This window comes from Columba livia, chromosome 2 (genome assembly GCF_036013475.1).
Source record: "Columba livia isolate bColLiv1 breed racing homer chromosome 2, bColLiv1.pat.W.v2, whole genome shotgun sequence".
Taxonomy (NCBI): Eukaryota; Metazoa; Chordata; class Aves; order Columbiformes; family Columbidae; genus Columba; species Columba livia.
This window is the reverse complement of record NC_088603.1, coordinates 113497355-113514587: the sequence shown is the minus strand read 5'-3', so window position 1 is coordinate 113514587 and position 17233 is coordinate 113497355. Positions and strand designations below refer to the sequence as shown.

General features: G+C 41.3%; 1 protein-coding gene across 3 annotated transcripts in view; it reads right to left on the bottom strand.

Annotated features, from left to right (window-relative positions):
- LAMA3 (laminin subunit alpha 3) overlaps nucleotides 1-15893 on the bottom strand; it is a 116198-nt gene extending 100305 nt beyond the window's left edge. For 2 of the 3 annotated variants that reach the window (XM_065053332.1, XM_065053333.1), the window contains exons 1-2: nucleotides 15587-15893; nucleotides 9445-9597 (exon numbers count right to left, since the gene is read on the bottom strand). In XM_065053332.1, coding sequence (XP_064909404.1) covers nucleotides 9445-9597; nucleotides 15587-15844 — 411 coding nt within the window. In that variant the 5' untranslated portion in view covers nucleotides 15845-15893. The remainder of the gene's footprint in view (nucleotides 1-9444; nucleotides 9598-15586) is intronic. The other variant, XM_065053334.1, reaches the window with a different exon arrangement.
- Between the last annotated feature and the right edge of the window lie 1340 nt (nucleotides 15894-17233).

Below are 17233 nucleotides of genomic sequence, written 5' to 3'. Positions count from 1 at the left end.
TGGAGAAATAACTGGGGAAAAAATAATCTTTCGTGTTAGTGTCAGAAATTACCCTGACAAGCATCAACTTCATCTCCTGTCATACTAAACTAGGTACCTAAATAGCCAGACAGTATCTACATATACAAAATGACTTACTAGACAACAGTATCAAGCAAAGTAAGTGGCAGCAATTCTGTCGACAGAACCATGACAGAACCCAGAACTAGGCACAACGACCGCAAGGGTGGAGTAATGCCCTTAAATTACCAACAGAAATAGGTGATTGTCAGAAATAGGTTAATAGTTTGGGAACTGTGGCAATATTTGCTCTTGCTGAGTTTCTGATACTCTTTGCCTAAGTAATTTCTGCTACTTGACTGGTAAGTTTCCGAGCAGGGATATCAGCCAAATACATGTGATCCAGTATGGCCATTCAGTGCAAAGACTGGTATCTACCCAGGAAGGCAGGAGAGTTCTGAAATTCCTTAAAAAACAGTGCTTCATGTTCTTGCTTTTGGTCAGCTGACTCTCTCAAGGGCCATTGTCCTGTTCAAAGCAAGTTTGTCCTGGGCAGGCAACTGACTACCCATTAGCAGTCTTGCTTCTCCTATGTTTTAAGGTCTTTGGGACCCCCATCCTTACATGCATGTTAGCAAGTGTGAATAGCACTCTGTGTGTTGATTCATACAAATTTCATCAAGACAAATGGTTTAGAAAGCTCAAGAGGAAACAAAAGAAGCACACAGAAAGGGCCTGCCTTCTCCAGGGCCCCATTGATTGTAGTCACATTGTAAAATCATTACGACGATGACATTCTACCTACTCTTCAAAGAAGTAGATGACCTCTGCTTCAGCTTGTCATACAGTTATTATATTATTTCACGCAGATGCTATTTTAAAGTGGCCAAAATGAAAGTACACAACAGTAAACCAGCTGAATCAGCATGTGCCATCCACCAAACACCTGTACGCCACTTCTGCTACACAGCTGTGGAATTTGCTTAAGCCTAAGACTACTCAACGTGTGTGAAGCTGAAGTACAGTCCAACATGTGTGCTATATTAGGAACCCCACAACACGCTTCTCTATCAAGCCTGTCAGTATAAGAACTGTCTCCCATTACCACACTTTGCATACTTCCACGCAAACCACAAAGTAAAAGAAAAACTGTATGGCAACTTTGACCTACTCTTGCATATGAAAACCTTCAATTTGCATGCAGCTCTCTAACATCTCATAGTTTAAAATACTGCTCAGGTTTGTACAGTCACATTCAGAAAGGGGAATGGGATAGGTCTTGATAAAAAATAAATTAGTATCAGTTCATTACAACACTAAACCTTAAACACTAAACGCTAAACCTTAGTCACCAACCCCACGGTATGTCCTGCTTCTGACTTCACACCAGTGCCAATGATTTGGCTCTGACCTGGATCAAGGATGCAGAATGATCATTGTGATTGAATATTGCCTAAGTAGAAGAAAGGCCTCTTTCCAGATCTGATGAGGCAACAATTGAAGAAAAATAATCCTTGGCTTGCAAAATAAATTCCAGGTAAAGATAGAGGAGTAATCTTGCTGACCCATAAAAGCAAGCATTAAACCCAACTTCAATCACATATTCTAAGATGACATTTCACTAATTTAAATCTTGATGCTATTGTACTGATAGAAATAAGATCCACCCTGAAAAAAGGCATAATAAACTCAAAACAGCATTTTTTTTTTGGTTATTCAGATTAGTGGAAAAAGGAAGTGAGTTTCTACATTTTTAAAAAATGCTTATTTGTTTGCTTTTAAGTCAAATTTCTTTCATTAAAAAAAAACACTATTTTTCAAAAGGAGTGTTAAAAATGTAAGTAAGCATTAAAAATAATTGCTGTTTTTGTGTAGTTACATGACAATTAAAAAATCACCAAAAGAACTGAAATACATCTTAATCAAAATTCTGACAGATTTATTATATGAATAAAGAATTAAGTTTAAAATAAGAAACTGTATTTTGTTTCCAGTAATGGAAACAATCCACTCTGGAAACACATGCTTGGAAGAGGATGTATTCCTGTAAACATCCCAACACCATATCCTGCTGTAATCTAGCAGCACGGGTCAAACCTAATGGATTGTCAACAGCTGGAATTTAACCAGTTCCATATTGATGTGACCTATTCCTGTTCACTTAAGCTTGTTCAGATTTGAAATGTTCTTGCAGGCAGTGGCCTTGACGGTTTAGGAAAACCTGGATAAAGTTTTTAAAAATCAGCCAGTAGAATGTTCATCTGAGAATGGAAATTATAATTCAGTGTTAGGAATTACCAGTGTTACATTATAAAGAAAGAAACACTTCTGTGAAAGCCCTTACAGGTGAATTTAAGACTGTCTTAAAAAAAGCTCATTTAAATTGAATTAGAATCACACTGTACCGTTACTGTTGATGATATAATATTAATGAACATCATGCATACTACTTATTTTAACCCAACAGACAAAAAACTTTTTACGACCCATTGCATTCTCATGAGAATTCAAAAAATTACAACAACAGCCATTAAAAACTTTTTCTACATTTTCTCCTTAAAATTCTAAACAGCTCTTTAAGTAGAGAAATTTCCAAGATTTGTTTGAATCCTGAAATACGTATGCAAATGGAAGAAAGACGTGCATATAAAAATGTATACTGTATTTTCCTCCATTCCTACCGCTACCAGCTCAATATAGAATAGTAAAATATTGGAATTACTTGTTAGTTAAATGCAGGACATAAACTAGTAGACAAGAAAAACAGATTATGTTCTGAGCAATCATTATGCTGTGTGCCACACATGTAGCAAAAGATTGTTCTCCCTTTTTGGCTCATGAAGAATAAAAATTCCTGTAGTGTGGTAACACCAAGAACACTACTAGAGCCAGGTAGATCAACTATCTGAGTCATCCTATATATCTTAGGACGTGTTCAAAGAGATACCAACAACAATCTTCATGTAATCTGAATTGCAGAACTACAGAGAACAGCTGTTTCCAACACAATAGTATTTCCTCAGACTGTTAGCAGATATAGCTACAGCACCAAAACTTCCTTCAACATGTTTTCCTAGGCTTCGGACTTTTCAGACTGTTTTTTCTAGGCTTCTTGACGTTATTTTGAATACTGCCACTGTCACTGAGGTTGTAATCGCACATTATGCAGAAGATAGTGAGGTCCCTGCACTGAAGGATCTCTGCAAAAGATTCTCTGCATTGTCAGACACGCAATCTTTCTCTACTTACTGTATAAGATAATAAGAAAAGGGAGAAAGAGGCAGAAATCTGATGATCATTCAGTATCTAAGCTGAACTTCTCAGACATGGACCAATGCAGGAGTGGGGTCCAAGGAAATATGAATTGTGCTTAGCACCTGCTCCAGAATGCATTGAAATGAGCAATTCACTTAACTTGAGAGGAAAATTGTATAGGTATACCTCCAAATATATTCCACATACATATGCACTAAGCTATAGATTAGTGTAAATATATTCAAATATTCATGGATTAATATGTACAAGTATGTGTCTGTTTAAAGATTTGTACATAAGCTTTTAACCATATACCTCTGTGTGTGTATGTGTGTGTCTATATGCAAGTGATTTATTTCTCTCTCTTTTAAGTGTGATGGGATCCTTGACATAACCAAATCTGTAACATAGTCAATTTTAATTATAACAAATCCCATTCATTTGTTTTAAATCATTTTGTTAATCAGGTGCTGATCAAGCATTATTGGAAATCATATCTTAGATTGGTGATCTACCTCAATAAATCCTAAATTTTTGCTAAACCAAAACAGAGCTAATGTTCCATTCTGCAACATTTGTAAGTCAGTGCCTGTGAATATGCCTCATTGACACATCTGGAGATGTTAAGTCTTATCTGTATCACAGTCAACAGCCAGGACCAGAAGGGAGAAGCTCTCCACACTTCACAGTCACTGTTCTGGAAAGAAGGAACATTTCCAGAAATGAAAGGGTAGTCCATTGTCCAGGTTCAATTGGTCCTTGGTCTTTTTGCCAAGGCGGCAGGCAAATACATCAATGATTGTCAGTTACTATCCTGAAATGTCTCATGCAGCCACTTTTCCATTGGGATCAGGATAAAGACCAACTCAACGTTCATAATTATTTCTTACATATGGCCTATTTCTCCACAGAACACTGAAGCTATTCATAAGAGAAAGGATTTGTACGATTCAGACCCCAGCTGTCCAGGAGATAAACGTCCCCTTATGAGCACTGCAATCCAAAGTAGAAAGAACACAGTAGTACTGTCAGCTCTGGAAGGCAACACAGGGAAGTGCAGAGAGTTGAAAGCTATCAGCAGAGGTCCTGCTTTTACTATATTTAATTGAAAATGAGGTATTTAGAACAACATATCACAAAATGAAAGTAATGTGTAGGAATGAACATGGAAAGGGAGCTGGGAAAAGCATAAGTACAGGCATGGAGGGAAGTGAGATCAATAAGTGGGAACAAATACCTTCCTAAAGGGATGCTGAAGAAGAAGCAGAAGAAGACAGTATCAGGAAAGTGAAGGACAGCAATGCTTGCAAGATATTTTTTTTTATGTTTTGAGAATAATACCAAATCAACACCAAAACCACATTTTCAAGCCAATGACATAGATCTATTCATGCAAACATAACAAAAAAAAAATGCTGAGCCATTCAAAGGTCTTTAATTAAAGTTTTAGGAAAATACAACACATTGACTACATCTTAAAGGACAACATATGAACAAGAAAGGCTGTATTTAGGGTGTTTCCCTGATTAAGGCTGGCAGGTCAGCTCAGTATGAGTTGCTTGTAGTGTGACCAAGAAATAAATGGAGCATGCCTTACCTGATACAACTTTTAGAAACTTCTATCAGACAGCTGTTACTTGATTAGCTGAAGTTGTGTTAATCTAGAGTTCACAGAGATTCACCTTACTGCGGTATGAGCCAAAATCAACTAACTTCAAAGCACAGCGTTTTGTGGCATCATCCCAAACCAGCTTCCTGTACAAACTGAAATACTCAGAACCAGAGTTCTCTAATATGAAATAACGCAAGATTCTCTGTGCTGTTGGCATCCCTATTTTTGGGTAATGCAGGGACAATATTGTACCTTCCCCAGCCCTAAAAGCCCCTTTTCTACCCAGTGTGAACCAAAGCAGCAGAGTAGAGGTCAGTGTCACTGCACAGGCAGAGCTGTGCAGGGGTTCCAGAGGCTTTGCCTCACTGCTGGGGCAGTTCTGTAGGACTGCAGAAGCTTCTTGCACTGGTTCTCATGTCCTAATTTGTTGGACTTCTCACTGTTATCATAGAGGTTACACAATTCCACACTGGAGCTGGGTCTAATTTCAGGATCAGCAGTAATATAAAGTCTTCAGTAGTCAAGCACGATGAATGCAATGACTATTTTTGGAAGCTTGTGATAAATCTCCCACCACCTTGACAGTTCCTCCCTACAGGAGAAGGGCCTACAGGCCATTTAATATTTTCCAGAATCACAGTTAAATTAACTGTAGCTTCAGACACATTTTAATGAAATAATTTCAATCTCTTGTAAGTTAAGAACAATTGTTTTTAATAACAACAATTAGCCAAGGCTGATTAATATTCGCAACAAATACTATTTGCAAAGCTATGGACATAAAGGATTGCTATCCAATATAAAAATTAAACCCATAAGAAATACCTACAATATCAAAGCAACTCAAAAGATTTGCCAAAGTGCAAGGCTTTTTTACGATGTGTTTACAGGCTTTAATTAGTAGATAACATGAAAGCATAAAGTCCTAAATAGGCCATCTCTGTTATCTTAAATTTATGGTTGAGTTAACCTCTCTCCCTAATAAAAGTGCTAATTTAGACCTTACGTTCCACTGTGTGCCTTTAATTTACAACAGTGCCTAATAATATTGCTACATAAAAACTATTCAACATATTAGTGCATAAGACTTCACCGAGTAGGAGTCTTTCAGCACTATATTATTGCCACAAAAACGCAGTGAAAAATGACACACAACTAAAAGCAACAATAAAATTTGTGGACTACACTTTTTGAAGTGTAACAGTTAGACATTACTTTTTCATCATACACTATCATGCTATCCTAAACCTTCATCTTCTTCTGAAGACAGACTTCAGAAAAATACCTTGGGGACATTACTATAAAACGTGCTGAGCATTAAGCAAATCAAATATGAGGGCACACCTGCTAAAATTAGGCAATCCAAAGAGTCAGGGAAAGGGCAACGAACTTCAGTCAGACATTCTGGAATCAGAAGTATAAAATATGTTGAAAACTATGTTGGGAAAATCAGGACCAATTAAAGGAATAAATGAGACTTCATTTGATCCAAATATTTTAAACAAGTCAGGAATAGCCACAGTATAAGAACATATGTTAACGCGATGGAGAGAGTGCCTCAGGGATCAACATTAAAATTATTATTCAGAAGGACTGTGATTGATTAGAATTGTAACCATAATACAGAAAGTCAGAAAGGGAACTAAAGCAGGGCTTTTGCTTTAAGAGTTTTACTTTTTCTCTCATTAAAAAGTACAGCAAAATGAGCATTTTTCTGGCAGAAAGATTTAACATCCTGATGGTATTTTGACATTCAAAATCACTCTTAGCCTTTGTGAAACAGAAGCAGCAGCAGGTGAATGTTCTGTTTCAACTCCATGGTACTGAGTGCTCAAGCTTCCACCATGGTGCAACCATTCAATTAAACATCGTCTTTAGACCACGTTGAAAGACTCTGTTGGGATTCTATTCTCAGTCTTACAGATACAATGGCAGAAGCGCAGTAAACTAAAAGCTTTTGACGTTGCACTAAGTTTTGCTTCCTCTAATTGTGAATGTTTGATGACCAACTTACAACTCAGTCATTGCTTCCCTGCACGGGTATGTACCTTACTCTTTGTCATGTTTTGCACGTGCAAAAACATTTCCATATTTTGTTTGTAAAGAAAGGTGCCTTGTGTTAAAATAAAGAACAGGACAACCACTCAGCGAGAGAAACTACATTCCTGCTATCTTTTTAATATTACAGCCTGTGGTTCTGCAAGGTATATAGGCACACATCTGACTTTAAGAACATTTGTTTTTCCTTAAAAGCCAAAACCTTCATTGTAGCTTACTTGAGGGGAAATTGCAGTCTGAAAATTTCTGTCTCTGACAACTACTGAGAAAGTTTGCATGACTAACACACACTAAGCTCTTAATTTTTAGGACCCTGAAATAAGGTAAGGTGAATTGGGGCTTACCTGTTTGCTTAAGTAGACTTACTGTGTCACAGTATTTAATTTTCTTTTTCACTATTAGTATTGTGCATTACTGTATGAATTTGAGATGTGAGAATATTAGGCAAAATGTCAAAACTGAATCTCAAGTTGAAACAAATCCTGAGATTAAGGTTTAACTGACTGAATGCAGATACAAGATAATGTCCATGAAAAACAAACAAACAAACAGTCACATGAATCCTACCAAACCCTCATCCATTTGCCAACTAAAATGATCCCTTCCTGATCACAAGACCTGTAGTCATTTTGACCTTTGTCTTGGGTTTCCTTCATTTCCAAGTAAGCTCAGATTTGCCTTTCCAAGTGGTAACAGAGTAAAGAGAAACACAGCCTCCTGCTGAGAAATCCTTTAGTAACTACAAGAATTTTAGCACATAGTGGTTGTTCTCCAAGGAGTCCCATAAGAAGGAGGAACTCAGTTCATATCCTTCCTCTGAAGGAAAGAGGGTTCTCAGAAGTTCACTCAACATAAAAAAGATAAAGTGTCTGTCAGTAGATCCCCCAAAGAAACTAACAAGTACACAGTGGGAACAGAAGTTTTGGGTGGAGCAATGTGCTACCCAAATGAATGATGATGATGCAAAAGTGTTGGTCACAAATATGTTGGACTACACCACAAGACAAATTATAGCCTGCAACCTAATCCTGAGTCTTGCAGTGACCACGATGGATACAAGTAGCTCAGAAGCTAAGCTCTGCTTTACTAGGAGCTGATTGCCTTCCCACAGCACCCTCCTCTGCATTCAGTGTCCCTGCTCTGTATGCCCAGCCTGAAAGACACACTTCCATACAGTTTGCTGGGAAAGAATGACTGAGCAACTCATTTCACAGGAGCGCAAAGCACCAGGTGCTGCAACACTCCTCAACTGTACAGTGGAACAGAAAGAGCAATACAACTCAAGAGGTGGTGTCCTCAGCCAATGTGAGCACTGTGGCCTAAAAATTCATCAGCTTCTACATAGCTCTCCCTTCTTTCGTGGTACAGTGGAGAAAAGCGAACAAGAAAACAGGCATGTCATTTATTTAATTAATAGAAGAGCAAATTCAAAAATCACAGTTTAGTTCACTGATATTCTCTATCTTAAATTGTCTGGCCTTTCTGCACTGCTGCTATACTGGATCCAAAAACACTGAATGAAGATATCCTCAAAACGAGAACCATTCCAGTCATGTGAGGGACAGGAGCATTAAAATCTCATGTAACAGAAGACATAAAATAATTTGCACCTGAATCCCCAACAAAAGGGCAGCTGAGTCTCAGAGAAACATTTTTCCTTAGTTATTCATCCCCTTGCTGTCAACAAAATCAAACGCTTATTCAAAAAATCCTGTCCTGTATAATCAGTCAATGAATAGTTACTACTGTCCAAAATATATATGCATATGTATACATATATTTTGAAGCCCCCAACATATATTTATAGTTATATATTTTCAGCTGGCATGAACTCGCTGAGTGTAACTAAATTCACTGGAACAGTGCCCAATTATGGCAGCTGAGAATCTGTCTCTGTGACTTAAAATACAGACACAGAGGCTTTGCTGTTGGCTACTTGATTATTGCCTGCAGAGGAAATACGGGTGTTCATGTTACTGTCACAGTACTAATTCATATTACACTGGTTTTCCTGTCCTTTCCCTTTTAGATCATGTCATCAGTATTTTCCTGTCTATCTTGAAGATCTGACTGGATGATAGAGAAACCAGAAGGACCCCTAAGGCAAAAAAGCAGACTCCAAACAGTATTCTCAAAATGTGTGCATAGTAAAGAAACCATGAAATCTCTCTCTCTGTGTGCCCATGGAAAAGTAGAATACGAAATGGAAGATAGAGCCCTAGTTTCAACAGAGCAGTCCCCTCTGTAACCTCAGGTTAACAAGTTACAGTGTGCAAGAAAGCACACAGTCATTAAATCTGCGTGATGCCAGTGGCAAGAACCCAAATCATCAAAATTCCTAAAGGAAAATAATCACTTTATTAAAGTTAACTTGTTGAAGAAATATAGAACACAAACCATACCAAAAAGCTATGTTGTTTTAAGTTAAAAACCATCTGTTCAAACATCCCTCCCAATTGCAAAGTTTCTATATAAATTAAAAAAACTATCAAACCTCACCCAATAGCTCATGCACTCACCTGCCCCAGATCTAAAGTGACATTGACTTCGTTGTACTTCAAGCCCATAGAAAGAGGAGGACTTTGCCACCAGCGCTCCGTGCCATCAATTGCGTTGGTTATCGGGTGAGCTTTACCAGGATCAGCAGCATTGCAATAATCACAAAACTGTCCCTGAAACACAATAAATTAAAAAGATGGTCTTAGCTGAAATCTTACGCACGACAGAAATGTGTTGCTGTTTAGGTTCTAAACATGAACATTGACTCAAAATGTGGCTAAATTTTGTTTCTTTCTTTATGTAGTGTAATTTTTAATGTATAAATTATTTCCCTAGCAATTAAAATACACACTTACACCCTGAAACACAATAAATTTTATGTTAAAAACTAATATTTCAGAAATCTCTTTAAGGAAACTAGAATAACTCTTTATTAATGAATTCATTGATACTTTGGTGAAATTACCTATATCACATCTGCAGGAAGTTAATGAAATAAATATTCTTAAAACCGGATTAACACCAACACACAAATCATCCCAAACTCTCCTAAAAGACCACGGAATACCCACATGTGTACATAGCCTGGTATTAATAAAAGCATAAAACATATTCTATATGTTACTTGCCTATAAGTTTGGTGTTACAATTTTATAATACTGATCTCATTTGTTTCATGCCATTATAATACATTCTGAATCAGAGACTTCTGAACAATATATATTCATGGAAAATGCAATGGATCCTACAGACTCTTTCCTTTTTTTTTTTTCCTTTTAAAGAACCCTGTTGTATCTTCATTTGCAGATGTTGCCACCCAATTTCCAGGCCACAACTCCATTCTCCTGAGATGCTCTGATAACGTCTCTTTGACGGTCTCTAAAGCTCTTTGTACTCTTCTGTACAATAATGATGAATAAACTTCAGGAAACTTCATTGTCTTTTAATTTGGTACCTCGGCTTGCCCCATGAGCATTATTTTTATCTTCAAGAAACTGCATTTTACTGTCTACTATGATTTGTGTTGAAACATTGTAATTAGTTACTAAGGGATCTTTTTAGCATCCCATTGACTTCTTACCCCAGTCACTGGGTGGAGATAATAATTGAAAATGCTAAATTGTGTCAGACACAGATCTTTGTAGAACCCCAAGAGAAAAATTACATTTTCATTAAATGGCAGTACCTTCTTAATGGTTACTTCAGTGAGACCCTTGCTTAATTCATTCTGCCTGCGAGGTCCTGCCACAGTGTTGGACCCATGTTTTATATAAAGTAATACTTGCAGCACTCTCTTTATCAGCTAAGCATATTTTCATCAAAAATATGTGACAAATCTTTTGTTGTTTCCACAACCGATGTTGCCTGGTATTAAGTACTTTCCTACCTTTTAAGTATTAACAGAATCCCATAAAACTGCCATTATTTTGTTTTTCACTGCTGTCAGACTAACCAGTGTAAAATAACTGGAGCAATCATACTTGACCACTTTTACTAGAGGAATAGCACTAGGGCTCTCACATTCTTGCTGAGTACAGTCTTGCAAGCTTGGTGAATTTAAGATGCTTATCTCTAGCAGAATTTGTTTAACATCTGCCATAGTTACTAATGGATTAGAAACTACTTCATTGTTCTCATGTGATACAAATAAACCGTTTTGTATCTTTCAAATACAAAACATATATGTTTACTGAATATTTCTGCATCAGTAGTAATAATTTCAGCATCTGCATCTAGCAGTGCTTCCATCCTCATCCTGCCCTTCCAGAAAGCCCAGAATATGATGTTGTTTCCAGAAGACATGGCTGCTATTGCCTATTCTGATTTAGCACTGCAGGTGTCAACCCAGCTGAGGGTTAACTCTTGAGAATTCAAAGAGCTGTTCAGAGATTTACTAAACCCTCCTGTATGTAGGTTGGTTACCTATGTCTGGGGTCATGTTATAATATGATTCTTCTCCAGCTCTGTTAGAGAAGGTGCTTTGACTGATATTTCCTCCCAACTACAATACAGCAGAACTCCGCTGCATTCAGATGCAGTTTGCTGCAGCAGACACCACACCAGCCCATGCAAGCTACAGGCAACATTGCCAGTTTCTGCAGTGATGACAAAGAACATCGTGTCACTATCTGCAAAATCAATACACTGAGAAATCAATCTATGCACAAACAATTGCAGTTACCATCACATCAGAGCATCTTTCCTGATAAATGCATACTTGGAGTTCTGATATATATATGTTACAACAGTACAAGCTTCCCTAAATAGTTTTATAATGTGCATGAAACAAGTTCTTCAGATCTAAATTCACATTCACAATTATCAGGCTGGAAATAAACAGGAAACGCTGCTACAGCAGTTTCAGCTCTGATCTGGAAACAGCCTCAAAAAACAGGCTGAATGAGCAGAAAACAATGGGGAGTATTAAATGCAAGTGTAACACTTACACCTATGTGATTTCACTATACCAGACCACTTGATCTGAACTCAAGATACACCCTTTTTCTTTTTGGGCACATAATTCAAAGGCTTTCATTGCAACAGCTGGAGTTTCAGTTATTTAAAGTACATTCCAGCAACACTGCCAACAAGGCAGCAAAACAAAAAATGAAAGAAAGTAAATTATTGGGCAGAGCAGCCCTCCCTGCTTCCCACTGGCAGCATCTCAGGCACGTCGAGCTCAGCCTGGCTGCTCCAGGACACATCTCTGTTTCAGAAGAATGGGCCTCAAAACTTTGTTTTTGGCTGCATTTCATCAGGCAGGCAGGTGTGCATTTGCTGGTGACCTTATTACCCTCCTTGACCCTGGTTGTCCCAAGTGAAGGAGAAAACTGGAACCACATGAAGGAGTTTGCTGTAATACATCGGCGTGGATCAGAGACACTTGGGGACAAAAATGTCTCGCCTGTCAGTTAATAGGAAGTGTCAACAATGAAGCATTTTTTCACTATTTAGTACCTAGCAGCTCTGTGCCCACTGGCAGGGCAGGACAGGTATGCAGTTAAACTTTAATTCACACCTGCACACCACTGTGCATAGATTGGCAGACAAAACCAGGCATGCCATTTATCTATCAGTTGCTGAAATATTTTACACTGCAGTGCATTTCCTCACTCAACACTGTTCTTATTAAGTCATTGTCCCTCTTGCCAATGCGCTAAATAAGGGAAACACAATGCTTTCCACAGCCTATGTCCAGCACCACCTTCAGAGCCTCAGTTGAGCTGCCCATGAGGGGACTGTCTACCCCACCAATCACCTCATGAAATAGCTTTAAACAACCTCCAAACAGGTACTACAACCTTCACTAAAAGACACGCCACCAAATCACAAGCTGAATGAGAGAGGTTAATGGCAGAGCAGTGGAAATTAAGCTCAGGCTGCTCTTCCTCTCCTTGCCCTATTTTCAGTGCTCAGGATAGCACTGGCAACAGAGCTCTCTGCTCCCTTCATTACACTGAGGATCACCCTCCACACCTTCTTTCCAGTTTCTATATTCATGGAGAACAGCTGCAATCCAGCCTTGTAGAGACACCAAAAGTGAGTGACTCAAGTGTACGGCGTTATTTAACTTGAACTGGCCTGACACAGTGACTATTACACCTATCACTTTTTATAAAAGCCTCGTGACCTTCCCACAGACTCTTAGGAAACAACACGTGAATACTTATGCTGATTATAAATCCTTCCATGTAAGCTCAGCTTCTGTAAGAGTTTAATACACTTCTCTCCAATTTTTCATGAAAGAAGAGATTCTCTTATTTGCAGTGTCTTTGAACTTGTGAGGTGGAGTGGCTTGATAATGCATACATTGTGCTGTTATCGCATTTTCCATGGCTGAATTTCCCTGGTCTTTTGAAAGACTTTCCAACCATTCTTGAACCACAACAACTACTAGTAAACCACAGAAGTATTCATGTTATGTATCTCAATGGGGCTTTGTTAAAACTGGAGAGAGACGCTGCTGTACCCACACTTACACAAATGCTGTAAGAGGCACAACATGCTTCCTTGTGCCTTGAGCTATCAATAGTCCTTCTGGGAACATGAACCATAACTGCCCTCTAACCTAGGACCTGTAAGGCAAATATTTAACAAGAGGAACTCCCCCCCCTTTCCAACCTCTTCCTACATACAGCAAACCTTCATTTCAAGTTGGATGTTAGTATACTAAGGGAATAATTACCAAAAACATCAGTGGTAATGTGCATCACACAGCAGGCTTCGGTCTGCTTGCTTGACATGTTTATCTGATGTTTTCTTTGGCTGTTTTTTTTTATACTGTGATTTCTGATAGTCCAAGACATGTTAGTATGAGATTCCACTGGAGCAGTGGGCTATAGTGTATTGCTGAGAGATTATTTGGCTTGCGGTTCACCTGGTGGCACAGTTGTTTCAGGTAACTTTAAACATGGGTGTTGAATTCAATATGGAAGAATGGATGCCTAAACTTCAGAGGTGTGTTAGAAACACAGGACCAAGCAGTTTCCTGATCATCGTAAGTTCTTTTTGTAACCTTAGTTTAAACATGTAATACTTGTGATCCAGTTTTCCTATTAGTTAAACTGTGTTATACTCAGCCTGTGAGCATCTCCAAAGCACTTTGAGCTTTTGATGGATGACACTACACAGATGTGAGGTAAACCGAGATTTTGTAGTGAGGCAGGGAGGCATGGCAGAGAGGAGTTCAGGGCAGGGCACGCTGCTGGCTGTGCCTGCCTGATGAACTGCGAGGGGAGGCTGCGTGATGGTGCATGCTCCCTTCTGGCACATGACAAAGACTCTATATGCTGCAACTTCTTAGTCCTCTCTCCCTCTCTTGAGCATCTGTCCCCATTTAAAAATGAGAATAAAACCTGTCTTATCCATTGCAACCTCTTCTGAAGCCAGATATAAGGAGTTATTTTACTATTAAAACATACGAACACCTCATAAGACTTTGAAACACTAACCTTTCTTCCAAGATGCTAAAAATCTAATTGCATTCTTTCTGTATTGCCTGGGGTCAGATAGCGGACCTTAAAGCTTTTGAAATCCCTTTCAAATTGCAGTTTCATTCTGTCTATCTTCTCCTCCCACCAAGAGAGAATACAAATAAAATAGCTTTGGAAAGTCTGAAGCTTTAGGAAAGTCCCCCTTTAACAAAGTTTTGATCAAACTGATACTAAACATCCATCGCAGTACATCACAGAGTTTGGTGTATTTGTTACTCCTTCCTTACTCTCTAACAGAGAAGTTAATACAAGTTCCTACCAACGGAAACATATATTTCCATTAACTCTTTTCTACAAATTTTGTCATTTATTGTTGTCTTTCTTGTGATTGGCACAAAATATCTCTAATAATCTTATGCTACGCCAGGGCAGACTGTCATCATCCTCGCTGCCCTGTGTGCTCATACCCTTCATGAGACTTCCAAGGAATCTCTGGCTTTCTCCCATAAGCAATGCAAGGTATAGGCAATGAGCCTCACATGTAGTGCCTGTAAAGTACCACAAAACCCCCTGACTAACCCCGCACCTCTCTTCACACCACCCGCTGGGAAGAGGCCAGATCTCCAGTGAAGAGGCCACTAGTGCAGTACGTCCCCATCCATTCAGTGCAGTACGTCCCCATCCATTCCCAAGTCTCACTGCTTTCCCCTCAGCAGCATCCCGCTGCTCACTGCGGACCATGGGCCAAACGCTGAGGCCACAAAATCCCGCTCGGCTACCCTCTAAGCCACCTCCGGGCGCCCGGCGGGGCGAGCGGCTCTCGCACTCCCGGGAGCAGCTGCAGCACCGTGGGCACCGGGGCTAGGGGGGTCTCCGCGGGGTCGGGGGTCTCCAGAGGATGCCGGGACACCTGCGGGCAGAGGCGCGGGCAGAAGCGCCGCTGCCCTCCTCCACCCTTTTCAGTGCTTCCCTGCTTGGGGTGCGGCTGGCCCACGCTCCCCTCCCCTGCCCGAGACACACTCTCAGCCAGGAGAAAGCCCTAGAGAAAACGAGACCACGCACGCCAGGATAATGCCAGCGCCTCCAGAGAGGAAGGGACTACCCAAAAGGGACACCCCCCACACACACACACTCCGCTCCGCAGCGCGGGGAGGCGGTGCAGGATGGGGAGCGGTGTGCAAGGGGAAGGGGGTCCCGGCACCGTGACCCCACACAGCAGCCCCATTACCTGGATGGCGCGGCCCAGGGGGGCGGCGGCCGGCCCCCCCACCAGCTTGCAGTACAGCTCCGGCCGCCCGCCACCGCCCGCCGCCTCCCCGCAGGTGGCTGTTGCCCAGATGCTGGCTGCCGCGGCCAGGTTGAAGTAGGGCGGGTGGAGGCTGAGCCCCATCCCGCGGGAGACGGGAGGCTCCGGCTGCGCGGAGCAGAGGCTGAGAAGCGGCAGGAGGAGCGCCCAAAGGAGCGGGGAGCCCGGCGCCGCAGCCATCCTGCGCCGGGCTCTGCCCTCACCGCCCCCAGGGCGGCTCTATAGCTGCGGTGGGCGGGCGGGCAGGGTGAGGAGGAGGCAGGGGGGCTGCCCGCGCTCTGCCCGCGCCTCCCCGCCTGCCGTGCGCCGACCGGGGCGGGGCGGGGCGGGATGGGACGGGACGGGACGCTACGCTACGCGGCCCCGGTGCGGGTCGCTGGGCGGAGCGAATAGAGTCCCCCAGGGCGTGCGGGACGGAGCGGGGGAAGGGAAGGGTCTCCGGAGCAGTGGGGTTGAGGCAGGTGTGTGCCCTCACGCCCGGTGCCGCGGCCATGCTGAGAGGTGACACCTCCCCACTCACCAACTCACGGCTTAGCTGAAGCTTTCTGATGCTCCCCCTTCAGAGGTCTGCGACACGGTCATTTTGACGGACTGTGAAGGAATCTCAGAGCATCCATCCTCGTAAGCGATAACCTGTCATGTCACATACAGACAGTAAAATTAAGGTTTTCTAGCGTCCTCTTCGCACAGGGCTGCCTCCACACAAGACAGACCCTGCTTCTATCTGCGGGTCTTTGGGAAGACACCCTGCGCCAGCGTGCTGCAGAAATACCAACTCCTCTTGCCATTTTCAGTGCTCTGAGGCTGCTGGAAACCGTGCAGCCCAGGCCACCCTGCTACAATGCACAGCCAACCCTCTGGGGTCCTTGTGCAAAGGGTGCTCCTGCTCATCCCAGGCAGACAATCAACCTTCTGTCTTTTTGAAGGTATTTGGCACAGGCTTTGGATAATACAGAAGCTGGAGGGGAGGTTGGGGAGGGAGAGGAGGCTTAAGAACCAGGTCTTCTGTATCAGGACTTGCACCGCTTAATGGCATTGCTATCCTAAGTTTCATATCTATTCACATTTCCAAGCCAGCGTGCTCTCACACATCCAGTGCTCAGTTCTCTTAATAAAATTTGCAGGATTCCGATGCAAAGATATGGTTAGATACACATTCCTCTAATGTTTTAATAGTGATTTATGTGAGTAGCAAAGTACTTCATAACTTCATGAGGACTTTGCTACATGCCACACAGCACTAGCAAGGGAGATCCCTGGTATACTCTTTCAGGAAGCACTAGTGACACGCTACTGATTCTGTCTGCTAGAAAGCATCACCGCCCTTGGTTTTGTGCCACTAGGGCTTTAGCACACCACGGAGACGCATCTGTAGGAGACAATTTTTGTGTTCTTTGTAGAAAAGTTGGCTTTTGTAAATGTAGCATGCTGCCAATTTAAATATATTAGATTTGGGTATTCTATCTATAAATGTTTCTAATTTCTAGCGCAACTTGAAAATATTCTCCTTTTCCAACCATGACATTGTGGAAAGGAAGTTATCTTATTGCACATGTCCATCATGTCACT